This window comes from Saccostrea echinata, unplaced genomic scaffold (genome assembly GCF_033153115.1).
Source record: "Saccostrea echinata isolate AGI-Se365-2 ecotype Australia unplaced genomic scaffold, CSIRO_AGI_Sech_v1 ptg000029l, whole genome shotgun sequence".
Taxonomy (NCBI): domain Eukaryota; kingdom Metazoa; phylum Mollusca; class Bivalvia; order Ostreida; family Ostreidae; genus Saccostrea; species Saccostrea echinata.
Window position 1 is genome coordinate 29,893,300 of NW_026889778.1, and position 24,201 is coordinate 29,917,500.

Consider the following 24,201-nt stretch of genomic DNA (forward strand, 5'->3'; position numbering starts at 1 on the left):
TGATTGTATGTTGTTTTACGTCCCATTCGAGAATTTTTCACTCATATAGAGACGTCACCTTATACCGGTGAAGGGCTTCAAATTTTGACCTTTACTCGGCACTCAGGGCCATTGAGCAGTGAGGGATCTTTATCGTGCCAACGCCTGCCGTGACACGGGGCCTCGGTTTTTAAGGTCTCATCCGAAGGACCAGCAACTTTCACTTCAAAGTGCCGAGCGCATGGCGAAGGAAGAGTTGCTACCCATTTTTTATCGACTTAGGTCAGTCGCGGCTGAGATTCGAACTCATGACCTCCCGATCACGGAGCGAGCGCTCTACCGACTGAGCTACCGTGAACGGTGCATGCTTAATGTAAACTAATAATTAAGAAAACACCTAATCATTATATCTGTTATCTGTATCCATTAATAGATAAATAAGGATGCTTTATTTTTATGCCCCGCCATGAATATGGCCGGGGCATATAGTGTTTGTCATGTCCGTCTTCTGTCCTTCCATCCTTCCGTCTATCTTTCCGTCACATTTTACATTAAGCTCTGTTCAAAGCTCAGTTTTAAAGAAACTATACAAGATATTTTTATCAAACTTCATATGCTGATAGATATTGATAAGAGCTATGCAACTGCATCAACATTTTTTGACCTTGACCTTTCATTTAACCTTGACCTCAATTTTCTTAACTTAGTGTTTAGCTCAGTTTTTAAGATACCATTTAAGATAGTATAATCAAACTTCATATGTTGATACATACTGATGTAAGCTTTTCAACTGCATCAACATGTTTTGACCTTGACCTTTCATTTGACCTTGACCCCACTTTTCTTAACTCAGTGTTTAGCTCAGTTTTAAAGATACCATTCAAGATAGAAACCATTCATAATATTTTTATGATACTTCATATGCTAATACATACTGATGTAACCTTTTCAACTTCAACATTTTTTGACCTGGACCTTTCCATGACCTTAACTTCATTTATTTTAAATTAGTGTTGAGCTTAGTTTTAAATAAACCATTCAAAATATTTTTGTCAAACTTAATATGCTGATACGTTTTTGTGAGAATTATTCAACTGCATCAAAAACATTTGACCTTGAACTTTCCTGTGACCTTGACTTCACTTTTCTTAAATTTGCATTTTGATTAATTTTAAAGAAACCATTTAAGATATATTTATGTAAGCTTATACACTTATGCATAATTTGGTGAGAATTTATCATCTATATCCAACTTTTTAGATCTCGATTTCAATTTTAAAGAAACTATTCAAGATATTCTCATCAAATTTCATACACTAATACAAATTTTCATGTTGCATTACTAATATACCCTCAGCGTGGCATTCATGTCCAATGGACATATTTCTAGTTTTAATATCACTCAGAATGTTTTAAACCAGATTCCAATTCCATAAGTTTTAGATTCTGTTAAGTTCATTTTTTTAATAACCATTTTGGTCATTAGCACCCTTGTTTGAGTTTTGTTAAAGAAATAAATAGATTATCCAGTATTTTGAATGGTTTAAATTAGGCCAATTTTTTCCCCATGATCTCACCACACTAGTCTAAGACAATTATTTACTTAGGAGTCACCTGACTCTCTATCATGGTCACCTGACCGCTTAACAGAGTTACATTAATATATAGAAAAATTCATTGGGAGGAAATAAAATGACCGCATCAGGTCTAGAAATAATTATTTTTGTTTACTAGTCACTCGGGCTATCGCCTTAAATTTTTTCTGGTCGGCTTAGTACTTTCACAGTCCCACTGGGCCAGTAGATTTTAAAAAGACTGGCCCAAAACCATAATAATGATGGTAATATTTTTTTATTTTGATACTTAGAAGTACAATTTAACAAAATAAGAAACAGCAGAGGTTGGGACACACAACCCTGTCAAGTTAACTAGCCCGACTGTGAATGAATTTTATTATACGTAAAAGAAATGCTGACCCAAAGTGCACATGCCGTCTGCAATATACTAGCCCAGATTGAAAATTCACTGGCCCCAGACCAGTGTTTTACCTTATACCAAACCCGACTGAATAACGATCCCGACCGAAAAATGAACCGAACCGAAAATTAGAGATTTTGCACCGTGTATCAAACCGAGAAAAAATACTGCGGTGAATCGATACCGCGGTGAACCGTTTCACTCCTAATAGAGAATAAGTGTTTGGAACTTCCAAATCACTTCGACATATCCATAGTATATTTGAGATATCAGTGTTCAAGATACCGAATTTCAACTGTATACGTTTATTTAATTTTTCATGTTTGAATATGGAATTTCTAATGCTTTGCAATGTTACATATAAAAGTTCATTTCTTGAAAAAAATATTTTGCAAATAGTGATTTTTTTTTTTTATTTATTTTTTTTAATTTAAGGGGGCCGACTGGGTTTTCAGTAAAATTACCGTAATTTTTGGGGTATATGTCGATGGGGTATATAGGTCGAAAGGCTCATTTTCAGCCTTAATTTTTAAAAAATCCTTAGATAGGATGAATTCGGAAGATAGGACGAGGCTTTGTTTATCGATTTTCAAGAGATTCCTACATAGATACTACATATCAGAAGATGTAAACCTCTTTATCTTAACTGGTGACATTAATGTATTGAGAAAATAAACTGGTATTTTTATGAGTACAGCATTTTAATAGTGTTTTATAAAAACATAGTTAAAACTTCCTTGAATTGTGATATAACATATTTTCTCCAACTTGCCTGTTCAATGCTGTCGTGGTTTGACTCCGTCGTTAAACACATAAATACGGTAGTATACAACAGCTATAATTAGGGAAATACCCAAAATCAAACAATAATCATTTCCATTTTAGAACATCGTGGACATATTCTTTTATTCTGACATTATTTACCGAATACAATATTAACTTCGATGACCGCCATTTTTATACCCCCCCGCAAACGAAGTTTAGGGGGGTATATTGGAATCAGCTTGTCCGTCTGTCTGTCCGTCTGTCTGTAGACGAGATTTTGTCCGGACCATTTTTTGGAAACTGTTGCAAGGATTTGTCTGAAAATTTGTACTCTTATTATTCGCCATATGAAGGTGTGCACCTGGTATTTCTATCATGATTGGATAATTTTTTTGCATTTTACAGGTGTTTTTTTCATTTTCATTATGTGGTTTTGTCCAGATCTGTTCCCAGAGACTACTGCATAGATTTGTATGAAAATTTGTACACTTATTATTTACCATATGAAGATGTGCACCTGGTATTTTCAACATTATTTGATAATTTTTCTGCATTTTACAGTTTGTTTTTTTTAATTTTTATTGACTTAGTCATTTCGGGTTCATGTCTAAGGTTTGAGACATAGAATCTAGAACATCTGTACAAAAATGTGAACTACAGCTTAAAACAACTCATTAGAACTAAAAAAAATCACAAAGTATTAAAAACAGTTTTTACATTACACAGCAGATAGTGTAAATCCATTTGTCCCTTGGGAGTAATGAGTGGACATGCATCCAGTTAAAGATTAATAAATGAGTTCAGTGTGGGAAGCTGTTAGGGCATCTCTGATCAAGCAGGTCTTATCTATATCTCCTGGGAATTGGGCAGAAAGAAATGAAGATCTCTGTTGTCTAAGTCTCTTAATTGTAATTTATTTATGTCTGTCAAAATACATAGTTACTGGAACCAGCCTTTTATTTTTAAAATGAGTTTGATATAAAGGTATTAAGATCAATTTGATTTTGTATAATTAATTATGATATTTTTTTTTTCAACAATCAATTTGCAGAGTGTCATGTCTCACAAAGATGACAGATAGTTGCAAACTATTTTTTCAATGTAATAAAAAACACTGTAATTATTAGTATTGATGTTTTATTAGGCTGCACCTTAGTTTCATTCATTAAAAAAAATATAATGAGTAATTAAATTTTCACTCTAAATGTTTAAGCAAATCGTGAACACCTCTCACATCTAGAAAATATTAGTGATTTGGTACCTTAATTCTCTGAAAAACCCAGCGGGGGGTATTTGTCCCTTTTGGACAGTTCTAGTTATATTTCTTGTCCAGGGATTTGCTAAAACATGCGAATGACTATTACATGTAACAGTGAGCAATTGAAATTAATCATATTAACATGCTATAATTTTGCTTGAGATATTGTTGTAAAAAATAAAATTAACTTAATTGAGAGTACATTCGCAATTTAACAGTCATCATGAATATCAGTTTTGTTTGTTCAATGATGTATAGCACTGATACCCCTATAACGGCACGTGGATCTGTTAATCATGCCCGGCGGGTGTTTAAACCAACACAGGTGTTAACACCTTTGTGTACACAGTGTATATCCTTTTATCTGTCAGACAATTAAAATTCTATTAGAATCCAATCTTTGTATAATTCAGTGTACCCCTTGGGATATAAAACAAAATAGTTATGACTAGTGGTATATTTGGTAAATAAATTTAGGAATTTACTAGCAACAATTTATTTCACGCATTTTACATTTAAATAAATATCACAAGACAGTGAAAAAATATTTAGGCATACTATTTCAATTAATCGTTACAAATAAATGGTAAAAAAAGTACAATTGCGATTGTGAAAACTCTTCCATATTTTAAACTTTGATACGATTGCGGTTTTATTTTTAGTAAACAATTGTGACTTCCAACTTCACAAGATGGACACGGCATGTTGTAAATATACTTTGAGACATTATTTACTAGATGATATAAAAATTTTTTTTGTACATCAGTGGATATTCAATGGAACTTATTTTGTAAGAAATCAATGGAATATAGATGTAATTCTTTATTGTTTATTTTTTTTTTTTTCCTCAGTAAAATTTTAAAAAAAAAAAAAAATACGAAAATGGCACAGATTTGCTTTAAAATTGACATAAATTTCGCTGATTTTGGGGCATTTTTCATAAACTTGAGCCTTAGATAGGTCGATTAGTTAAATAGGACAACCGCAGTGGTTCTGAGAAAAATAGTATCGTCCTATCTTCCAAAAATTACGGTATGCTTATTTACACTCAAATCAAACAAAAATAAGAAACCACAGGTTAAAAAATCTACTTGCAATTCTGAAAAACTGATTTTTTAATTTTCAGCTGATAGGTAGATGGACTTTGTTATAGTGAATTTATGACGTTATGATAAAATAAAGTTCTTTAAGAGGGGGATAAAAAAAAATGTTCTAAAAGAATATGTATAAAATATATGCTCATGAAATTCTAAACACAGGAATTTGAAAATCTAAATTAAAAATTATTTTATGATAGTTTTTGTATGAATCATTAGTATCTGTCGTATTTTGCAGTACTCCATAAAAACAGGAAAAATTCATAAAATATATTTTGAGATGCCCCTCTGGAAACCAGATGATAGAATTTTGTGTATCTTTCAGATAACATACAATATAGTGTAACTCAAACATATAATTCAAGCAAAAAGTCTATTGTAGTATTTGTAAAGGATGATGTGCCATACGGCCTCCGGTAAATTGACAAAAAATAAAATGTCTAAATTTTACTCTAATTTTGCATCCACATAATCACTAATATGTGCACCGTCATGGAATACTACTTTTACTGAAAATAGAAACACAATTTGGAAGATATTTATCTTTATTTTGAGTAGGGGTTCCATTTTTACATCCAATTCCCATTGAAATTTGGCCCCGCCCTACTCTTTGAAGCCCTTAAAATATATGAGCGCAAGTAGGTACATTTTTCTCCTTTGGATGGTCGCTGTATTTTATTGAAATCTACCTATATGTGAAAGGAGAAAATTGTACCTAACTGCGCTCAAATGTTGTATTTAAAACATTGTAAAATCTGGCTGGTCCACCCCATTACGAACAGATTGATGAAGCAATTTTTCTGATGTAAGAACAAATTCATATGCTAATCGAGGCACTGGCGTGACTCTCTAACCGACCAATCAGCTAAATGAGTTGTATTACGAGTGAGTACTGAAAAATATCTAAGGAAAGGATGACTGCACTTAAGGTTTTGCCAAAGGTCAAGATGTCCAAAAATTTATTTTTACAACAGCTCCAAAACTATGTGGTTTATAAAGTTAAAAACTTTTACAGTTTATAAATATATCATTGATTAACAGATAGAAAGTATCACTTGATAACAAATACTTAAAAAAATCTTTATAGAGAAAAAATCTTTTTAAAAAAATGCATATATTTTTAAAAAATGCACCTAATTCCGTACTTTTAGTGAAAGCTATCATTGCAGAAACAATATACGTTTATCAATGAAGGGCAAGTTGGACTTCGATAGCCTCTGGAAAGTTGTTTTCCCTGTTTATTTTGTCCAAATGTTAAGATTTGAAACCGAAAGTACATTGCAAATGGCGGATTTTATAGGGGTCTTGTCTTTATACAGGTCATGCTTTCAATAACAGCCTTTCAGAGACCGTTCACGTCCAACTTGCCCTTCATTGATAAACATATATTATTTCTGCAATGATGGTTTTCACTAAAAGTACAGAATTAAGCAGTTGCATTTTTTTTAAAATATGCAAATTTTTTGAATTTGTTTTCTCAAAATTTTTTTTTTTCAAATATTTATTTTCAAGTGATACTTTCTATCTGTTAATCAATGATATATTTATAAACTGTAAAAGTTTTAACTTTATACCTCACATAGTTTTGGAGCTATTGTAAAAATAAATTTTTGGACATCTTGACCTTTGGCAAAACCTTAAGGACATGCGAAATTTGCGACAAAATAAACTTTCAAAACAAGCATTTTTCTTTTCATTTCAAGAATGGTCAACATCCAATCTACAACTTTATGTAATTACGGTTAATAAAAGTGTGTATTTACGAAGTTCGAATCTGTTTTCAATGCAGGGGTCATCACAATTTCTTGAATCTCCGTTCGATAATGAGGACGCCCACTTTTTAGCTCACCTGAGCCGAAGGCTCAAGTGAGCTTTTCTGATCACATTTTGTCTGTAGTCCGTCTGTCCGTCTGTCCGTCTGTCCGTCCGTCTGTCTGTAAACTTTTCACATTTTCGACTTTTTCTCAAGAATCACTGGGCCAATTTCAACCAAACTTGCCACAAAGTATCCTTGGGTGAAGGGGATTCAAGTTTGTTCAAATGAAGGGTCACGCCCTCTTTCAAGGGGAGATAATAAAGAATTAGTGAAAAATTAATAGCATCTTTTAAAAATCTTCTTCTCAAGAACCACAAAGCCAGGGAAGATGAAACTCATGTGGAAGCATCCTCAGGTAGTGTAGATTCAAGTTTGTTCAAATCATGACCCCCGGGGGTAGGGCGGGGCCACAATGGAGGATCAAAGTTTTACATAGAAATATATGGGGAGAAACCTTTAAAAATCTTCTTCTCAAGAACAGCAAAGCCATGAAGAGTCATATTTATATGGAAGCATCCTCAGGTAGTGTAGATTCAAGTTTGTTCAAATCATGACCCCCGGGGGTAGGGCGGGGCCACAATGGAGGATCAAAGTTTTACATAGAAATATATAGGAAAAATCTTTAAAAATCTTCTCCTCAAGAACAGCAAAGCCATGATGAGTCATATTTAAATGGAAGCATCCTCAGGTAGTGTAAATTCAAGTTTGTTCAAATCATGACCCCCGGGGGTAGGGCGGGGCCACAATGGAGGATCAAAGTTTTACATAGAAATGAATGGGAAAAACCTTTAAAAATCTTCTCCTCAAGAACAGCAAAGCCATGATGAGTCATATTTATATGGAAGCATCCTCAGGTAGTGTAAATTCAAGTTTGTTCAAATCATGACCCCCGGGGGTAGGGCGGGGCTACAATGGAGGATCAAAGTTTTACATAGAAATATATGGGAAAAATCTTTAAAAATCTTCTCCTCAAGAACAGCAAAGCCATGATGAGTCATATTTATATGGAAGCATCCTCAGGTAGTGTAAATTCAAGTTTGTTCAAATCATGACCACTGGGGGTAGGGCGGGGCCCCAAAGGAGGATCAAAGTTTTACATAGAAATATATGGGAAAAACATTTAAAAATCTTCTTCTCAAGAACAGCAAAGCCATGATTGGTCATATTTATATGGAAGCATCCTCAGGTAGTGTAGATTCAAGTTTGTTCAAATCATGACCCCTGGGGGTAGGACGGGGCCACAATGGAGGATCAAAGTTTTACATAGAAATATATAGGAAAAATCTTTAAAAATCTTCTTCTTAATAACAGCAAAGCCCTAATTGATCATATTGATATGGAAGCATCCTAAGGTAGTATAGATTTAAATATGTCCAAATCATGACCCCTGGGGGTAGGGTGGGGCCCCAAAGGAGGATAAAAGTTTTACATAGAGATATATAGGAAAAATCTTTAAAAATCTTCTTCTCAAGAACAGCAAAGCCCTGATTGATCATATTTATGTGGAAGTATACTCAGGTAGTGTAGATTCAAGTTTATTCAAATGTTGCCCCCCTGGGGTTGGGTGGGGCCACAATGGAGGATCAAAGTCTGAAATAGAAATATATAGGAAGATTTCTTCTGATGAAGAACTGCAAAGCCATGATTAGTCATTTTGATATGGAAGCATCATCAGGTAGTGTAAATTCAATTTTGTTCAAATGATGACCCCCGAGGGTAGGGTGGGGCCCAATAGGGGGATAGAAAATTTTACATAAGAACACATAGAAAAAATATTTCTTCTCAAGAACAGGAAAGCTATGTTTAGTCATATTGATATGGAAGCATCTTCAGGTAGTGTAGATTCAAGTTTGTTCAAATGATGACCCCCGAGAGTAGGACGGGGCCACAATGGAGGATCGAATGTTACATAAGAACATATAGAAGAAATATTTCTTCTCAAGAACAGAAAAGCTATGTTTAGTCATATTGATATGGAAGCATCCTCAGGTAGTGTAGATTCCAGTTTGTTCAAATGATGACCCCTGGGATAGGGAGGAGCCACAAGGGGGGCATCTTCGCTCAGCCAAGGGTTTCTGATACGCTACTCTCCTCATAAACCCTTGGCATATGGTGCTGACAAAAGACGGGATTGTTTTTGTCACGCGATCATGATTCTTACCAGGTATGCACAGATTGTGTCATCGACAGAAATAAAAAGCGTATTTAAAAAAAAATTTTGTTTTTAAAGAATAATTAACAAGAAGGTATCCAGATATGTTAATTTGTTATTTAAACATGTAAAAATGCAAATCTACATCTTCAGTATAGATTCTTAATCACATATTTTGCACGTAGCTTTAGATATTGGATGACACCATATAGCTATTCATAGAATGGCATGTTATCTTACGGATCATTGTTTACTTGCGTTTTACATTACCGATATTAAAGAGTCAAGATATATCCCGAACGCAAATATCGTCATTTACAAAAAACAATTGCTGATTGGTCGAACGATGTCGATCAACTCCAATCACAACTTGAGAAAAAAATCCCAACTTTTTTTAACACCGTATGCCAAGGGCTTATGAGGAGAGTAGCGTATCAGAAACCCTTGGCTAGCGAAGATGCAAGGGGGGATCAAATTTTTACAAAGGAATATATCAGAAATTTTTTTTAAAATCTTCTCAAGTACAACAAAGCCATTTGTTATTTTGACCTGGAAGCATCATCAGGTAGTTTAAAATTCAAGCCCCCCCCCCCCCCCCCCCGGAATCTTTTCAATACTGAACTGATTTGTGCTTTTGCCTATCCACTGTGCTCAGGTGAGCGATGTGGCCCATGGGCCTCTTGTTTTACTGACTTCATACATAGTCAGCGCATGTTTGTTTATTGTTCTTCGTTTAACAGTAGTTATATATTTGCATAAATAATAATGTGTCAAAAGCAGATTAATAGACAAACATGTGCTCATGGTTAAAAAGAGATCACTTTAGTTTTTTTTTTCTAATTTGTAAAAGATTTCAGTTATTGACAGAATGAAGTGTGAGGTATGTTGACTCTTTCCAAATAATGATCATTGAAGCTGAACTTTGGATATCTTGTACAGCTGGATATCTCGAAGTTTTTTCTCGGTCCCATCAAGTTCAAGATAACAAGGTTTAACTGTATATGATAAACACTGTATATGATATACTTGTATATTTTATTTTTCAGTCTCATTTTCATGGGGTCAAAGAAACACTGCCAAAATAAATGAAGATTTCAAGTCTTGGATAAGAATTGACAAAGGAAATCCACTACCAAGTAAGTATGAGATAAGAATTGACAAAGGAAATCCACTACCAAGTAAGTAGGGGCTTGGAAATGAAGTGCTTCATCTGACATCATGAGAATGTATACAGATCTGCCTGTGACTGATTCAAACTACAACCAACTTGGACCATTAAAAAATTGGCCTTCCACAAAGATATCTTAAAAAACAACCAAAGGTGACTGAATGGTTTCTAAAATAGCTACCCAAGCAAACACAAAATGGATTTTATTGAAAAGCAGTAGCTTCTGAATAAAAGCGGTAGGTGGGAGATGGAGTAAATAAGCGGTAGAGTTAACATGTATGACATTGGGGCACAGAGATGTCAACCAAGAAGTAGGTCACAGTGACGTACATTTTATATCAATATTTTATCATACAATTACAAGACTTTTTAGCTTAAGAAACTAAAAGGACTAGAATTATCAACCAAGGCAGTTGACATATATTTGGGCAGTGGGATATGTTGACCCAAAAGTAGGACACAGTGACAATGTTGTCACTGATTTTAGGCCCTTGGGCCTCTTATTTCAATTCTTGAATAAAATTTTGTTGAAAGTTACCTGAGTTACTTCTAAAGGTGACCTAATGCTATCAGTTTTCATCTGTCATAGTGCCTTAACGTGTGAACATTTTAGCTTAGTCTTTGGAAAAGCTGAATTAGTTTCGATGTTCAGCATGTTGAAAATATAATTAAATATAATTACATCTTTGAAAGCCTTTTACTCGTGGGATTTAGCAGGCAAATTATTTTGGAATCCATGATTATTACTAAGCCTTCTACCAAAACTTCTACCAAAATTTCTCATGGTCACCTAACAGACAAATTATTTGCAGGATTAATGAGCATATAGCCCTCTACAAAAATAATGTAAACTAGATGCGATCTCGTTGCGAGCAACGAGTGGGTCTTCCGTCCGATTTTTGATAAGATGAGATAAGAATATGACTGAGACTTTTGTTAAAATATAATGATATAAATAAATTGTTAAGACGAACAATTTTGCTTCAGTAATCTATAACAAGATGTTGATCATTAAAGATTATAGATTAGAGACTTTCGGCCCGTCTTTGCCCCTATTTTGAGGGGCCAGCCCTATTTCTTGATATCTTCTTACAGCTCTCATGATTTTGAACACTTTTTGTTCAACAACTATTCTAAAATTCTTTTTCGTTTCCGAGATATCTGAAAAAAAAATTAATAGGGGCCGGCCCTTCAACTCCTTAATGGGAACGTTTAGCAAAAATTGAAAGGTAACATATTGTTCAGAACATTATTGTGAACATCTTTTATTCAATATTGCTTATCAAAATATTTCCCACTTTCGAGATATAAAGCGTCAAAGATTTAGCATTCTGGCCCCTAATGTCCCCTTATAACGTCAAAGATTTAGCATTCTGGCCCCTATTGTCCCCTTATAACGTAACATATGATGCCAACAACATGTTATATAGTTAAGGAGTGTGATGATGATCTATTCTGCCTTGTAATGTATTACAAAATATTGATCGTTTAAGAGTTATTGATGAAAGACTTTCGGCCCCTATCGGCCCTTATTTTGAGGGGCAAGTCCCTTTTTCTTGATATCACCTTAAAGCTCTTATGATTTTGAACACTTTTCGTTCAACAACTACTCAGAAATTCTTTTTCGTTTCCGAGATATCTGCAAAAGAAATATTTAGGGGCCAGCCCTTCAACTCCTTAATGGAGACGTTTAGCAAAAATTGAAAGGTTACATATTGTTCAGAACATTATTGTTAACATCTTTTATTCAATATTGCTTATCAAAACATTTCCCACTTTCAAGATATAAAGCGTCAAAGATTTAGTATTTCGGCCCCTCATGACCTCTAATTATGTAACATGTGATGTGAATAACATAATATATAGTTTTAGTTTGCTCAGATAAACATTTTTGCTGCAGTAATATTTTACAAAATATTGATCGTTAAAGAGTTATTGATGAAAGACTTTTGACCCCTATTGGCCCCGATTTTGAGGGGCCAGCCCCTTTTTCTTGATATCACCTTAAAGCTCTCATGATTTTGAACACTTTTTGTTCAACAACTATTCAGAAATTCTTTTTCGTTGCCGAGATATATGCAAAAGAAATATTTAGGGGCCAGCCCTTCAACTCCTTAATGGGGACGTTTAGCAAATATTGAAAGGTTACATATTGTTTAGAGCATTATTTTGAATATCTTTTGTTCAATATTGCTTATCAAAATATTTCCCACTTCCGAGATATAAAGTGTCAAAGATTTAGCATTCTGGCCCCTTATGGCCCCTAATTATGTAACATATGAGATTTTTATTATAATACATAGTTGTAGATTGTTCAGAAAAACATTTTTGCTTTAGTAATGTATAACAAAATATTGATCGTTAAGGAGTTATGGATTTAAGACTTTTTGCCCCTTTTGGCCCCTAATGTGATGAGTCAGCCCTTTTTTCTTGATATCATATAAAAGATCTAGTAATTCTACACAATTTCTGTTCAATATGTTTTAGGAAAATATTCATAGTTTTGAAGATATGATAAAAAATGTCTCAAAAATTCACTCCTGATTCATGTCCTAAATTTTGACCCCTACCGAGTTTCTATACTAGGCACTTTCAGAAAATTTGAAAACTGAGGTGCACAACTTTACATGTCCTCTATTATCACTGAAAATTTCAGCACTCTAGCTTTTGTCGTTTTTGAGTTTTTGTGTAGACAAAATGGTCACTAAAAATTCGATTAAAGGGCGATAACCTCCGACCAGAAGTGAATTTCCAAAAAATAAAAAATATGAATAAGGTTTAGATCATGATACATCATCTCTGAAAATTTCAAGTGAATCCATCCAACCATCTCTGAGAAATCGTCTGCACAAAATTTGGACAGAAAAAAAAAAAAAAATAATAATAACTAGATGCGATCTCGTTGCGAGCAACGAGTGGGTCTTCCGTCCAATTTTTGATAAGATGAGATAAGAATTTTACTGAGATTTTCGTTAAAAAATAGTTATATAAATAAATTGTTAAGACAAACAATTTCCCTTCAGTAATGTGTAACAAAATATTGATCAATAAAAAGTTATAGATTAAACACTTCCGGCCCGTCTTGGCCCCTTACTTGAATGATCAGCCCCTTTTTCTTGATATCATCTTAAAGCTCTCATGATTTTGAACATTTTTTGTTCAACAACTATTCAGAAATTCTTTTTTGTTTCCGAGATATGTGCAAAAGAAATATTAAGGGCCGGCCCTTTAAGTCCTAAACGGGGACGTCTAGCAAAAATTGAATGATTGCATATTATTAAGAATATTATTTTGAACGTCTTTTGTTAAAATATTGGTAATCAAAATATTCTTCCTTTTCAAGATTTATTGCACCAAAGATTATACAGTCTGACCCCTAATTATCCCTTATTGCATAAGATATGGCGTAAACACCATGTTATATAGCTAAAGAGTGTGAAGATGAACTATTTCGCTTCAGTAACATATTACAAAATATTGATCATTAAATAGTTATTGATTTAAGACTTTCGGCCCCTCTCGGTCCCTATTTTGAGGGGCCAGCCCCTTTTTCTTCATACCACTTTAAAGCACTTATGGTTTTGAACACTTTTTGTTCAAAAACTATTCAGAAATTCTTTTTTGTTTCCGAGATATATGCAAAAGATATATTTAGGGGCCAGCCCTTCAACTCCTTAATGGGGATGTTTAGCAAAAATCGAAAGGTTAGATATTGTTTAGAACATTATTTTGAACATCTTTTATTCAATATTGCTTATCAAAATATTTCCCACTTTCGAGATATAGAGTGCCAAAGATTTGGTATTCTGGCCCCTTATGGACCCTAATTATGTAACATATGATGTATATATCATAATATATGGTTGTAACTTGTTAAGATAAACATTTTTGCTTCAATAATGTATACCAAAATATTGATCGTTAAAGAGTTATTGATTTAATACTTTTCGGCCCTCTCGGCCCCTAATATGACAAGTCAGCCCTTTTTTCTTGATATCATATTAAAGATCTTGTCATTCTGCACAAATATTGTTCAGTATGTTTTTACAAAATAATTATACTTTAAAAGATATCATACAAAATGTCTCAAAAATTCACTCAGGATTCGTGTCCGAAATTTCGACCCCTACCGAGCTTCCATACTAGGCATTTCCGGAAAATATCCAAACCCAGGTGCAAAATGGCAACATGTCCTCTATCATCACTGAAAATATCAGCGCTCTAGCTTAAGCCATTTTTGAGTTCCATCGCAGACAAGGAGGTCCTCTAAATTTTGATAAAAGGGCGATAACCCCGGAGCGGAAGTGATATTCTAAAAATTGTTCAGCCGGAATTAACTTCAGATAACCTAGCAACAATCCTGAAAATCTGAAGCAAATTCATCGATCCATCTCCGAGAAATCGTCTGCACAAAATTTGTGCAGAAAAAAAGAATAATAACTAGAAACTCATTGCGAGCAATGAGAGGTCTTCTGTCCGATTCTGAAAAGAAGAAAACTCAAGCTGAAAAAGTGATAAAAGAAATTCAGACACTCTGGAGATTTAACCCTGGTCGTCAGCTTGAAAATCCAACGTGCTAACCATAAACCATCCCCTTTTTTGCATCACTTCCTGTCACGTCCGGAAGTAACGGCGATACAAGATTTTGTCACGATTCAAATAAACTGATGACGGACTATCAGTCCTGAAAGTTTTAGACTTCAGTCGTTTACTGTTGCCGAGCAATAGACCGGAAGTTGACGTTTTATTTCCGGTGGAATCTAACATATTTTAAAACAGCGAAAGAGATGCAATAAAGTGATGCAAGTTTTAGTTTAAAAATGAAAGAAGAGAAATAATATGAGCGCATCCTCTGATCTAAAAAATAAAACAGGTTTTGTAATCCTCAGAAATAGTTCTACCATTTAATAGTTGCTTATTTAAGATCATAGGTTACGTCCTATATTAAATATCGAAAAATGGCTTTATAAATTGGCTGTTTTGTAGAAATTTTCAGGATAGGAGGAAAATGACGCATTTCATGACGTCTTAATGCATAGGCTAGCCAGAAAATTATGTCATTTTTGATAGATACGCAGTCATCAAAGGTCTAAATAATATTTAATGCATTGTCAACTAAAACCAAGCAGTTTCAGTTTTTCTGAAATTCACAGGGCCAAAAAAGGCCCTAAGTGAACCTTGTTCTTTAATATTGAAACCACTACACTAGCGCAATGTACCAGCCATCATCGATGTTTACCTTGCACTCATTCCCTGAAGTAAAGAGTGTCAGGCAGGTTAATTTTTTTTTCTTATAGTGCAGAATTATAGGATGAAAACTAGCCAGCTAAATTTTGTGCAAGTGCTAGTAGATTTACATCGGATTTGTTACTTGAGTTTTAACAATAACTGAGAGCAGAGAAAATAATCTGTTACTGAAAAAAAATTAAAAAAAAAAAAAACTATTGTGTTTACTTCCTTTATTCTTTATGCATTCAACTTTCTATTCTATGCAATTCCAAATACAGACTTGTCCGTGTAATTTTTTTCTGTACTTCTACAGTACTGTATCAGACCATTTGTGAAAGGCGGGTCAAGATACATTATTTCGCGCCAAACGTCACGAGTAAATCTTCACACCTTTTCTTTGAAATGTTTCTTCAATTGAATAAGTGTACGTGATAGCTTCAATGAGATTAAAAGAAAAAAATATGTTGCTATAGCCTGCTTTTCGAGCCTAAGAATGTTTATTTATCACACTGAACATATAACATATCGTATACGGGCAAGTAACATGAAGGCAGCGATAAGTTTTCTTACACATTTTATATTCCTCTTTACCCCCAAAGTGGACTATTCCAATTAGTAACAGATTAATAAAATGACTTGAATGTTTTGCAACAAAACACGTCTCGCCATATGACGCTCAAGGAATCTGATACCTATTATGTTCAGTAACTTGCATCTACAAAGGAATATAACCCTACTAAAATCAAAGAAAAATATTGAAAAACGTAAAAGTTGAAAAAATTGACTTTTTTAATTCGCTTCCGGTAGCGACAGGAAGTACTCACGACGCACGAAAAAGGCAAACCCGCACATCTAGAAGCCATGTTCTATGCTCACCAACAATTCTCCAATTCATATCTTTAGCCGTTCTTTAGATCTCGTGCGGATAAAATTTCTTTTCAAAATCAGAAAATGTCCATAACTTGGAACTGGAAACGAATTTTTCCAAAATTCTTTCAAATGTAACAATGGCATTTTATAGCGCATTATCCCTGAAAGTTTGATGGAAAACCATTGAATAGTTCTCGAGATATTGTGTGCACAAGATTTGTCTAAAAAATCCATTTTTAAAATGTATGCTGGTAGACAATTTTAAAAACAAATTATATATTAAGCATTAGAATAAGAGTCTCTATTAACCCTATTAAAATCAAAGAAAAATATTGAAAAACTAAAAAGTTGAAAAAATTGACTTTTTAAATTCGCTTCTGGTAGCGACCGGAAGTACTCACGACGCACGAAAAGGCAAACCCGCATATCTAGAAGTCATGTTCTATGCTCTCCAACAAGTCTCCAGTTCATATCTTTAGCCGTTCTTTAGATCTCGTGTGGATAAAATGTCATTTCAAAATCAGAAAAATGTCCATAACTTGGAACTGGAAGCGAATTTCTCCAAAATTCTTTCAAATGTAACAATGGCATTTTATAGCGCATTATCCCTGAAAGTTTGATGAAAAACCATTGAATAGTTCTCGAGATATTGCGTGCACAAAATTTGTCTAAAAAATAATAATAATAATAACTAGAAACTCATTGCGAGCAATGAGAGGTCTTCCGTCCGATTCTGAAAATAAAAACGAAAATTCAAGCTGAAAAAGAGATAAAAGAAATTCAGACACTCTGGAAATTTAACCCTGGTCGTCAGCGTGAAAATCCAACTTGCTAACGTTAACCATTCATTTTTTACATCACTTCCGGTCACGACCGGAAGTACCAGAAGTAACGGCGATACAAGATTTTCTCACGATTCATATAACTGATGACTGACCATCAGTCCTGAAAGTTTTAGACTTCAGTCGTTTACTGTTGCCAAGCAATATTGTGAGATCAAATTCTAATTTTGAGGACAGATAAACACGAGACCGGAAGTGAATTTTATAAAAATCTTTGACTTTTCTCTAGACATTTGCAATATATACAACATACAAAGTCATTTCAAGTACTTTATCGATGAGCAATATTTATGAGAAAGTTAAATATCAAAGTAAAGTAGTTTATCTCCTAAAACCGGAAGTTGACGTTTTTGTTTCCGGTGGAATCTAACATATTTCAAAACAGCGAAAGAGATGCAATAAAGTGATGCAAGCATTAATTTAAAAAAGAAAAGTTAATATTTTTTTTAGATTTTTTTGATCACTTACTGTGACAAGCGGAAGTGACGACTGACGCGTTTAACCCAAATGGTTTTGCCTACTCCTCAAGGTCTATTACTCATAAACGTTTGGTGTTTTAATCTTTTACCTTGTTTTGAGATCTCACTCAGACAACTTCACATTTTGAGGACAGGAAAACATGCGACCGGAAGTGAATTTTTAATAGATATTTACGATTACTCTAGACATTTGCAGTCTGAATAACATATTTAAAATTCATTTCAGATACTTTTTCTAGAAAAAATATTGATGGAAAAGTAAAATACTCAAATTATGTAGTTTTTCTCTTATAACCGGAAGTTGTCGCTTTTGTTTCCGGTGAAACCAACATCTTTCGAATCTGCGAAAAAGATGCAATAAAGTGATGAAATTTTTAATTAAAAAAAGAAAAGTTGAAATTTTCGATTTCTTTGATCACTTCCTGTGACGACCGGAAGTCACGGCTGACGCTCTGAACCCAAATGGTTTTGCCTACATCTTAAGGTCTGTTGCTCATATAAGTTTGGTGTCTTAATCTCTCACCGTTTCCGAGATCTTGCTCAGACAACTTCTCATTTTGAGGACAGAAAAACACGCGACCGGAAGTGAATTTTACAAAGATATTTGATGTTACTCTAGATATCTGCAGTTTGAATAACATATTTAAAATTCATTTCAAAAACTTTATCTACAAAGGATATTAATGGGAAAGAAAAATACTAAAATTATGTAGTTTTTCTCTTATAACCGGAAGTTGACGTTTTTGTTTCCAGTGGGACCAACATATTTCGAAACTACAAAAGAGATGCAATAATGTGATGTAAGTATTGATTTAAAAAAAGAAAGTTGAAATTTTATGATTTCTTTGATCACTTCCGTAAACGACCGGAAGTGCCGACGACGAACGAAAATGTGATTCCACAAATTTTGAAGTCACGTTCTATGCTCTCCAATAAGTCTCCAGTTCATATCTTTAGTCATTCTTGAGAACATTCAAGGACAAAATTTCATTTTAAAATCAGGAAATTGCCCGTAACTTGGAACCAAAATGGAATTTTCCAAATTTTCCTTGTGATGAAACAAGTTCATACAATGACTAATTTTTCCTGAAAGTTTCACGAAAAACCACTGAATAGTTTTCGAGAAAACGCCTGCACAAAATTTGGTCAAAATAATAATAATAATAAGAAGAAGAAACAGTAGAATCACTATAAGGTCTTCCGTGAAAACGGAAGACCTTAATAACTAGAAACTCATTACTAGTAATGAGAAGGTCTTCCGTTATACTACTTCCTGTTTGCATGACCATCTCTTTCCCAACGTCGGTATTAGCCTAAAACTTATGTAGAAACCAAATAACCTAAAACAATACTTTTTTGTTTCGTTTCCTGTCACGACCGGAAGTAATGATGACACACGATTTTTACACGATGCAAATGACCTGATGATTGACTTTAAGTCCTGAAAGTTTTAGACTTTAGTCTTTTACTGTTGCCGAAGAATTGTGAGAAAAAATTATAATTTTGATTACAGGAAAAACACACGACCGGAAGTGAACTGAATAAAAATCTCTGAATTTTCTCTTGACTTTTGCAGTATCTACAGCATATGTAAAAACATTTCAAATACTTATCTATAAGTAATATTTATGAGAAAGTTAAATCACGAAATAACGTAGTTTATCTCTTGAAACCGGAAATTTAAAGTTTTTGTTTCCGGTGGAATCTAACATATTTCAAAACAGCGAAAGAGAAGCAATAAAGTGATGCAAGTTTTAATTTTAAAAAGAAAAGTTGAAATTTTTGAAGTGAATTTTACTAAGATATTTCAGGTCACTCTAGACATCTGCAGTCTTAATAACATATATAAAAATCATTTACAGAACTCCATCTATAAGCGATATATATGGGAAAATTAAAAAGCACTATTATGTAGTTTTTCTCTTATAACCGGAAGTTATTGTTTTTTGTTTCCGGTGGGACCAACACATATCGCAACTGTGAAAAAGATACAATTATATGATGTAAGTCTTATTCCAAAAAAGAAAAGTTTAAATTTTTGATTTCTTTGATCACTTCCTGTGACGACCGGAAGTGACGACTGACGCTTTTAACCCAAGTGGTTTTGTCTACTCCTCAAGGTCTAAAACTCCTTTAAGTTTGGTGTCTAAATCTCTTACAGTTTCTGAGATATCATTCGGACAAGTTTTCAATTTGGGGACATTTAATCGCCCGACCGGAAGTGAATTTTACTAAGATATTTCATGTCACTCTAGACATCTGCAGTCTTAATAACATATATAAAAATCATTTACAGAACTCCATCTATAAGCGATATATATGGGAAAATTAAAAAGCACTATTATGTAGTTTTTCTATTATAACCGGAAGTTATCGTTTTTTGTTTCCGGTGGGACCAACACATATCGCAACTGTGAAAAAGATACAATTATATGATGTAAGTCTTATTCCAAATAAGAAAAGTTTAAATTTTTGATTTCTTTGATCACTTCCTGTGAAGACCGGAAGTGGCGACTGACGCTTTTAACCCCATGTGTTTTGCCTTCTCACCAATGTTTTTTACTCCTATAAGTTTGGTGTCCTACTCTCATGCCGTTTCCGAGATCTCGCTGAAATAACTTTTCATTTTGAGGACAAAAAACACCCGACCGGAAGTGAATTTTACTAAGATATTTCATGTCACTCTAGACATCTGCAGTCTTAATAACATATATAAAAATCATTTACAGAACTCCATCTATAAGCGATATATATGGGAAAATTAAAAAGCACTATTATGTAGTTTTTCTATTATAACCGGAAGTTATCGTTTTTTGTTTCCGGTGGGACCAACACATATCGCAACTGTGAAAAAGATACAATTATATGATGTAAGTCTTATTCCAAATAAGAAAAGTTTAAATTTTTGATTTCTTTGATCACTTCCTGTGACGACCGGTAGTGACGACTGACGCTTTTAACCCCATGTGTTTTGCCTTCTCACCAATGTTTTTTACTCCTATAAGTTTGGTGTCCTACTCTCATGCCGTTTCCGAGATCTCGCTGAAATAACTTTTCATTTTGAGGACAAAAAAACACCCGACCGGAAGTGAATTTTATTAAGATATTTCAGGTCACTCTAGACATCTGCAGTCTTAATAACATATATAAAAATCATTTACAGAACTCCATCTATAAGCGATATATATGGGAAAATTAAAAAGCACTATTATGTAGTTTTTCTCTTATAACCGGAAGTTATCGTTTTTTGTTTCCGGTGGGACCAACACATATCGCAACTGTGAAAAAGATACAATTATATGATGTAAGTCTTATTCCAAAAAAGAAAAGTTTAAATTTTTGATTTCTTTGATCACTTCCTGTGACGACCGGAAGTGACGACTGACGCTTTTAACCCAAGTGGTTTTGTCTACTCCTCAAGGTCTAAAACTCCTTTAAGTTTGGTGTCTAAATCTCTTACAGTTTCTGAGATATCATTCGGACAAGTTTTCAATTTGGGGACATTTAATCGCCCGACCGGAAGTGAATTTTACAAAGATATTTGACGTTACTCTAGACATTTGCAGTCTTAATAACATATTCAAAAATCAGTTCAAATACATTACCTATAAAAAATATTTATGGGAAAGAAAAATACTCAAATTATGCAGTTTTTCGCTCATAGCCGGAAGTTGTCGTTTTTGTTTCCGGTGAGACCAACATATTTCGAAACTACAAATGAAATGCAATAACGTGATGCAAAAAAAGATTCAAAAAAGAAAAGTTGAAATTTTTGATTTCTTTGATCACTTCCTGTGACGACCGGAAGTAACGGCTGACGCTCTTAACCCAAATGGTTTTGCCTACTCCTCAAGATCTATTAACCATATAAGTTTGGTGTCTTAATCTCTTACCGTTTCTGAGATATGACTGGGACAAAATATTTTTGAAAAAAACGGAAATCGGACATATCTGACGACCGGAAGTGAATTTTGAAAAAATGAAAAAATTGTCTGGGCGTATTTTCATTCTCTATCATCCCTGAAAATTTCAAGAAAATCCATCCAGCCATCTCTGAGAAATCGAGGGGACAAGAAAAGGGGAAAAAAATAATAATAATAATAATAACTAGATACTTATTGCCTAGGCAATAACAGGTCTTCCGTTTTCTTGATTCTTTTGTCAACTGTTCTGAAAAAAAAGCAGAAAATGCAAAAAAAAAAAAAAAAAAAAAAAGTTCTCCCAGCATGGATCGAACTCAAAACCTTCGGGTTATAAGACCTGTGCGCTAACCACTAGACCACGTATTCCGATGAAGATGGAGGTAGTAAATTAATTGTTTAAGAATAAATAGGAATAAAAGCACGTGTTCTTTTGTTTGTTATGGAATGTAGTGATCAGTATTGAATAGATTGAGAAACACGATTGGTGTATAATGCAAATGCAGATTGTCGGCTTAAAAAATTATTTGAGTTGGTCTATATTTGGAATGCATTGAATTAATCATTCAGAGCCTATGATGCATTAGAACTGCAGTGTCGAGACTTTGTTTACAAATATATGAAAATGTCGGATCGGGTTCGGATGTGACTGAATATCCTGAAATAATAGGTAAGCATCTCTGTGTGGATTGAATTAAATGTAAGTAGCATGAATCAAAATTTCAGATATGCATTTTAGAAAGAAAAATGTGCCAATGAGAGAGTGAAAATTTATTTGCTGGGAAAAAATCGCTGTTTTCGACATTCATTCGATTAATATTAATTCTAAATAAAATTGAAATAAATTCCACATACTAGAGAAAGCAAGAATGCTTGGTGTTAAAATATCATATCATATCAAGAGAATCGAGTGCTATTCATAACAACTGAAGAAATAAGCGAGAAAAGCTTTAATTAATTTTTATGTTCATCAGCACCTAAATTTCAGATACGAAAAAAAGATGTAGTGTTTGCCGTTAACATTCATAATTTCTATATACTTCAGAGATTCACTGTCAAATTTTCAGGAAACTTTCTTTCAGGTATCTTCTGCAAAACCCCGAAATTTTATGTCGATTCGAGGTGTTGTATGAGTTCTAGAGAAATATTCTAGGCTGATATTAATCTGATTTTTTTTTTTTTGATTTTTTTGGGGAAGGGGAGGGGAGAAAGAGGAGTAAATTTATTATTGATTCTGACCTTTTGGTCAAAAGTCAAGGTCATCGAAGTTCAAGGTCAAGATCAAAGGTTAAGATCAAAGGTCAAGGTCATGAGAAAATCCCGGAAATAAATTTACTTTCTATGTTTTTTTTTTTACTTCATCAAGACTGAAATTACTCCAAACAAATAAAATGTTCATTCTACACCTAAATTATTCACAACTGATCATCCCTAAAAGTTTCCATGAAAAACTACTCATGTTTGAAACAACGTCCGGTTTTTAGGCCGGCACTCCCAGTGAAAATGATTTGCATGGTTTTAGTCTATCTAACATCTGCATTAGCCAAACATTTCTGTAAAAAGAAAACAAAACTTGGAAAATTCACTTTTTTTGCATCGCTTCCGGTCACGACGGAAACTGACGGCAACGTACGATTTTCACATGATGTAGAAAAACTGGTGACTGACTATCAGTCCTGAAAGTTTTAGACTTTAGTCGTTTACTGGTGCTGAGCAATTAGGTGAATAAAATCTCAATTTGAGGGCAGGAAAATACGCAACCGGAAGTGAATTATACTAAGATGTTTGACGTCAATTTAGACATCTGCAGTCTCAATAACATATATAAAAATCATTTAAAGAACTCTATATATAAGCGATATGTATGGGAAAATCCAAAAACCCTATAATGTAGTTTTTCTCTTATAACCGGAAGTTGTTGTTTTTTTGTTTCGGGTGGAACCAACACATATCAAAACTGTGAAAAAGATACAATTATATGATGCAAGTCTTATTCCAAAAGAGAATAGTTGAAATTTTCGATTTCTTTGATCACTTCCTGTGACGACCGGAAGTGACGATTGACGCTCTTAACCCAAATGATTTTGTCTACTCCTCAAGGTCTATTACTCATAAAAGTTTGGTGTCAAAATCTCTTACCGTTTCTGAGGTCTCACTCCGAAAATTTCTCATTTTACGGACACCTAAACGCGCGACCGGAAGTGAATTTTACAAAGATTTTTGACGTTACTCTAGACATTTGCAGTCCTAATAACATAAGTAAAAATCAGTTCAAATACGTCATCTATAAAAAATATTTATGGGAAAGAAAAATACCCAAATTATGTAGTTTTTCTCTTATAACCGGAAGTTGTCGTTTTTGTTTCCGGTGGGACTGACATATTTCAAAACTACAAATGAAATGCAATAACGTGATGCAAAAAAAGATTCAAAAAAGAAAAGTTGAAATTTTCGATTTCTATTATCACTTCCTGTGACAACCGGAAGTGACGGCTGACGCTCTTATCCCAAATGGTTTTGCCTACTCCTCAAGATCTATTAACCATTAGAGTTTGGTGTCTTAATCTCTTACCGTTTTTGAGATATGACTGGGACAAAATATTTTTTAAAAAGACGGAAATCGGAGATATCTGACGACCGGAAGTGAAT

At 33.8% G+C, this 24,201-nt stretch overlaps 1 protein-coding gene across 2 annotated transcripts in view; it reads left to right on the plus strand.

The window, feature by feature from the left end:
• The window catches only part of LOC133195795 (uncharacterized), a 103,307-nt gene that overhangs the window by 65,617 nt on the left and 13,489 nt on the right, over positions 1 to 24,201 (plus strand). For both annotated transcript variants that reach the window (XM_061331740.1, XM_061331741.1), the window contains one exon: positions 10,091 to 10,180. In XM_061331740.1, coding sequence (XP_061187724.1) covers positions 10,091 to 10,180 — 90 coding nt within the window. The remainder of the gene's footprint in view (positions 1 to 10,090; positions 10,181 to 24,201) is intronic.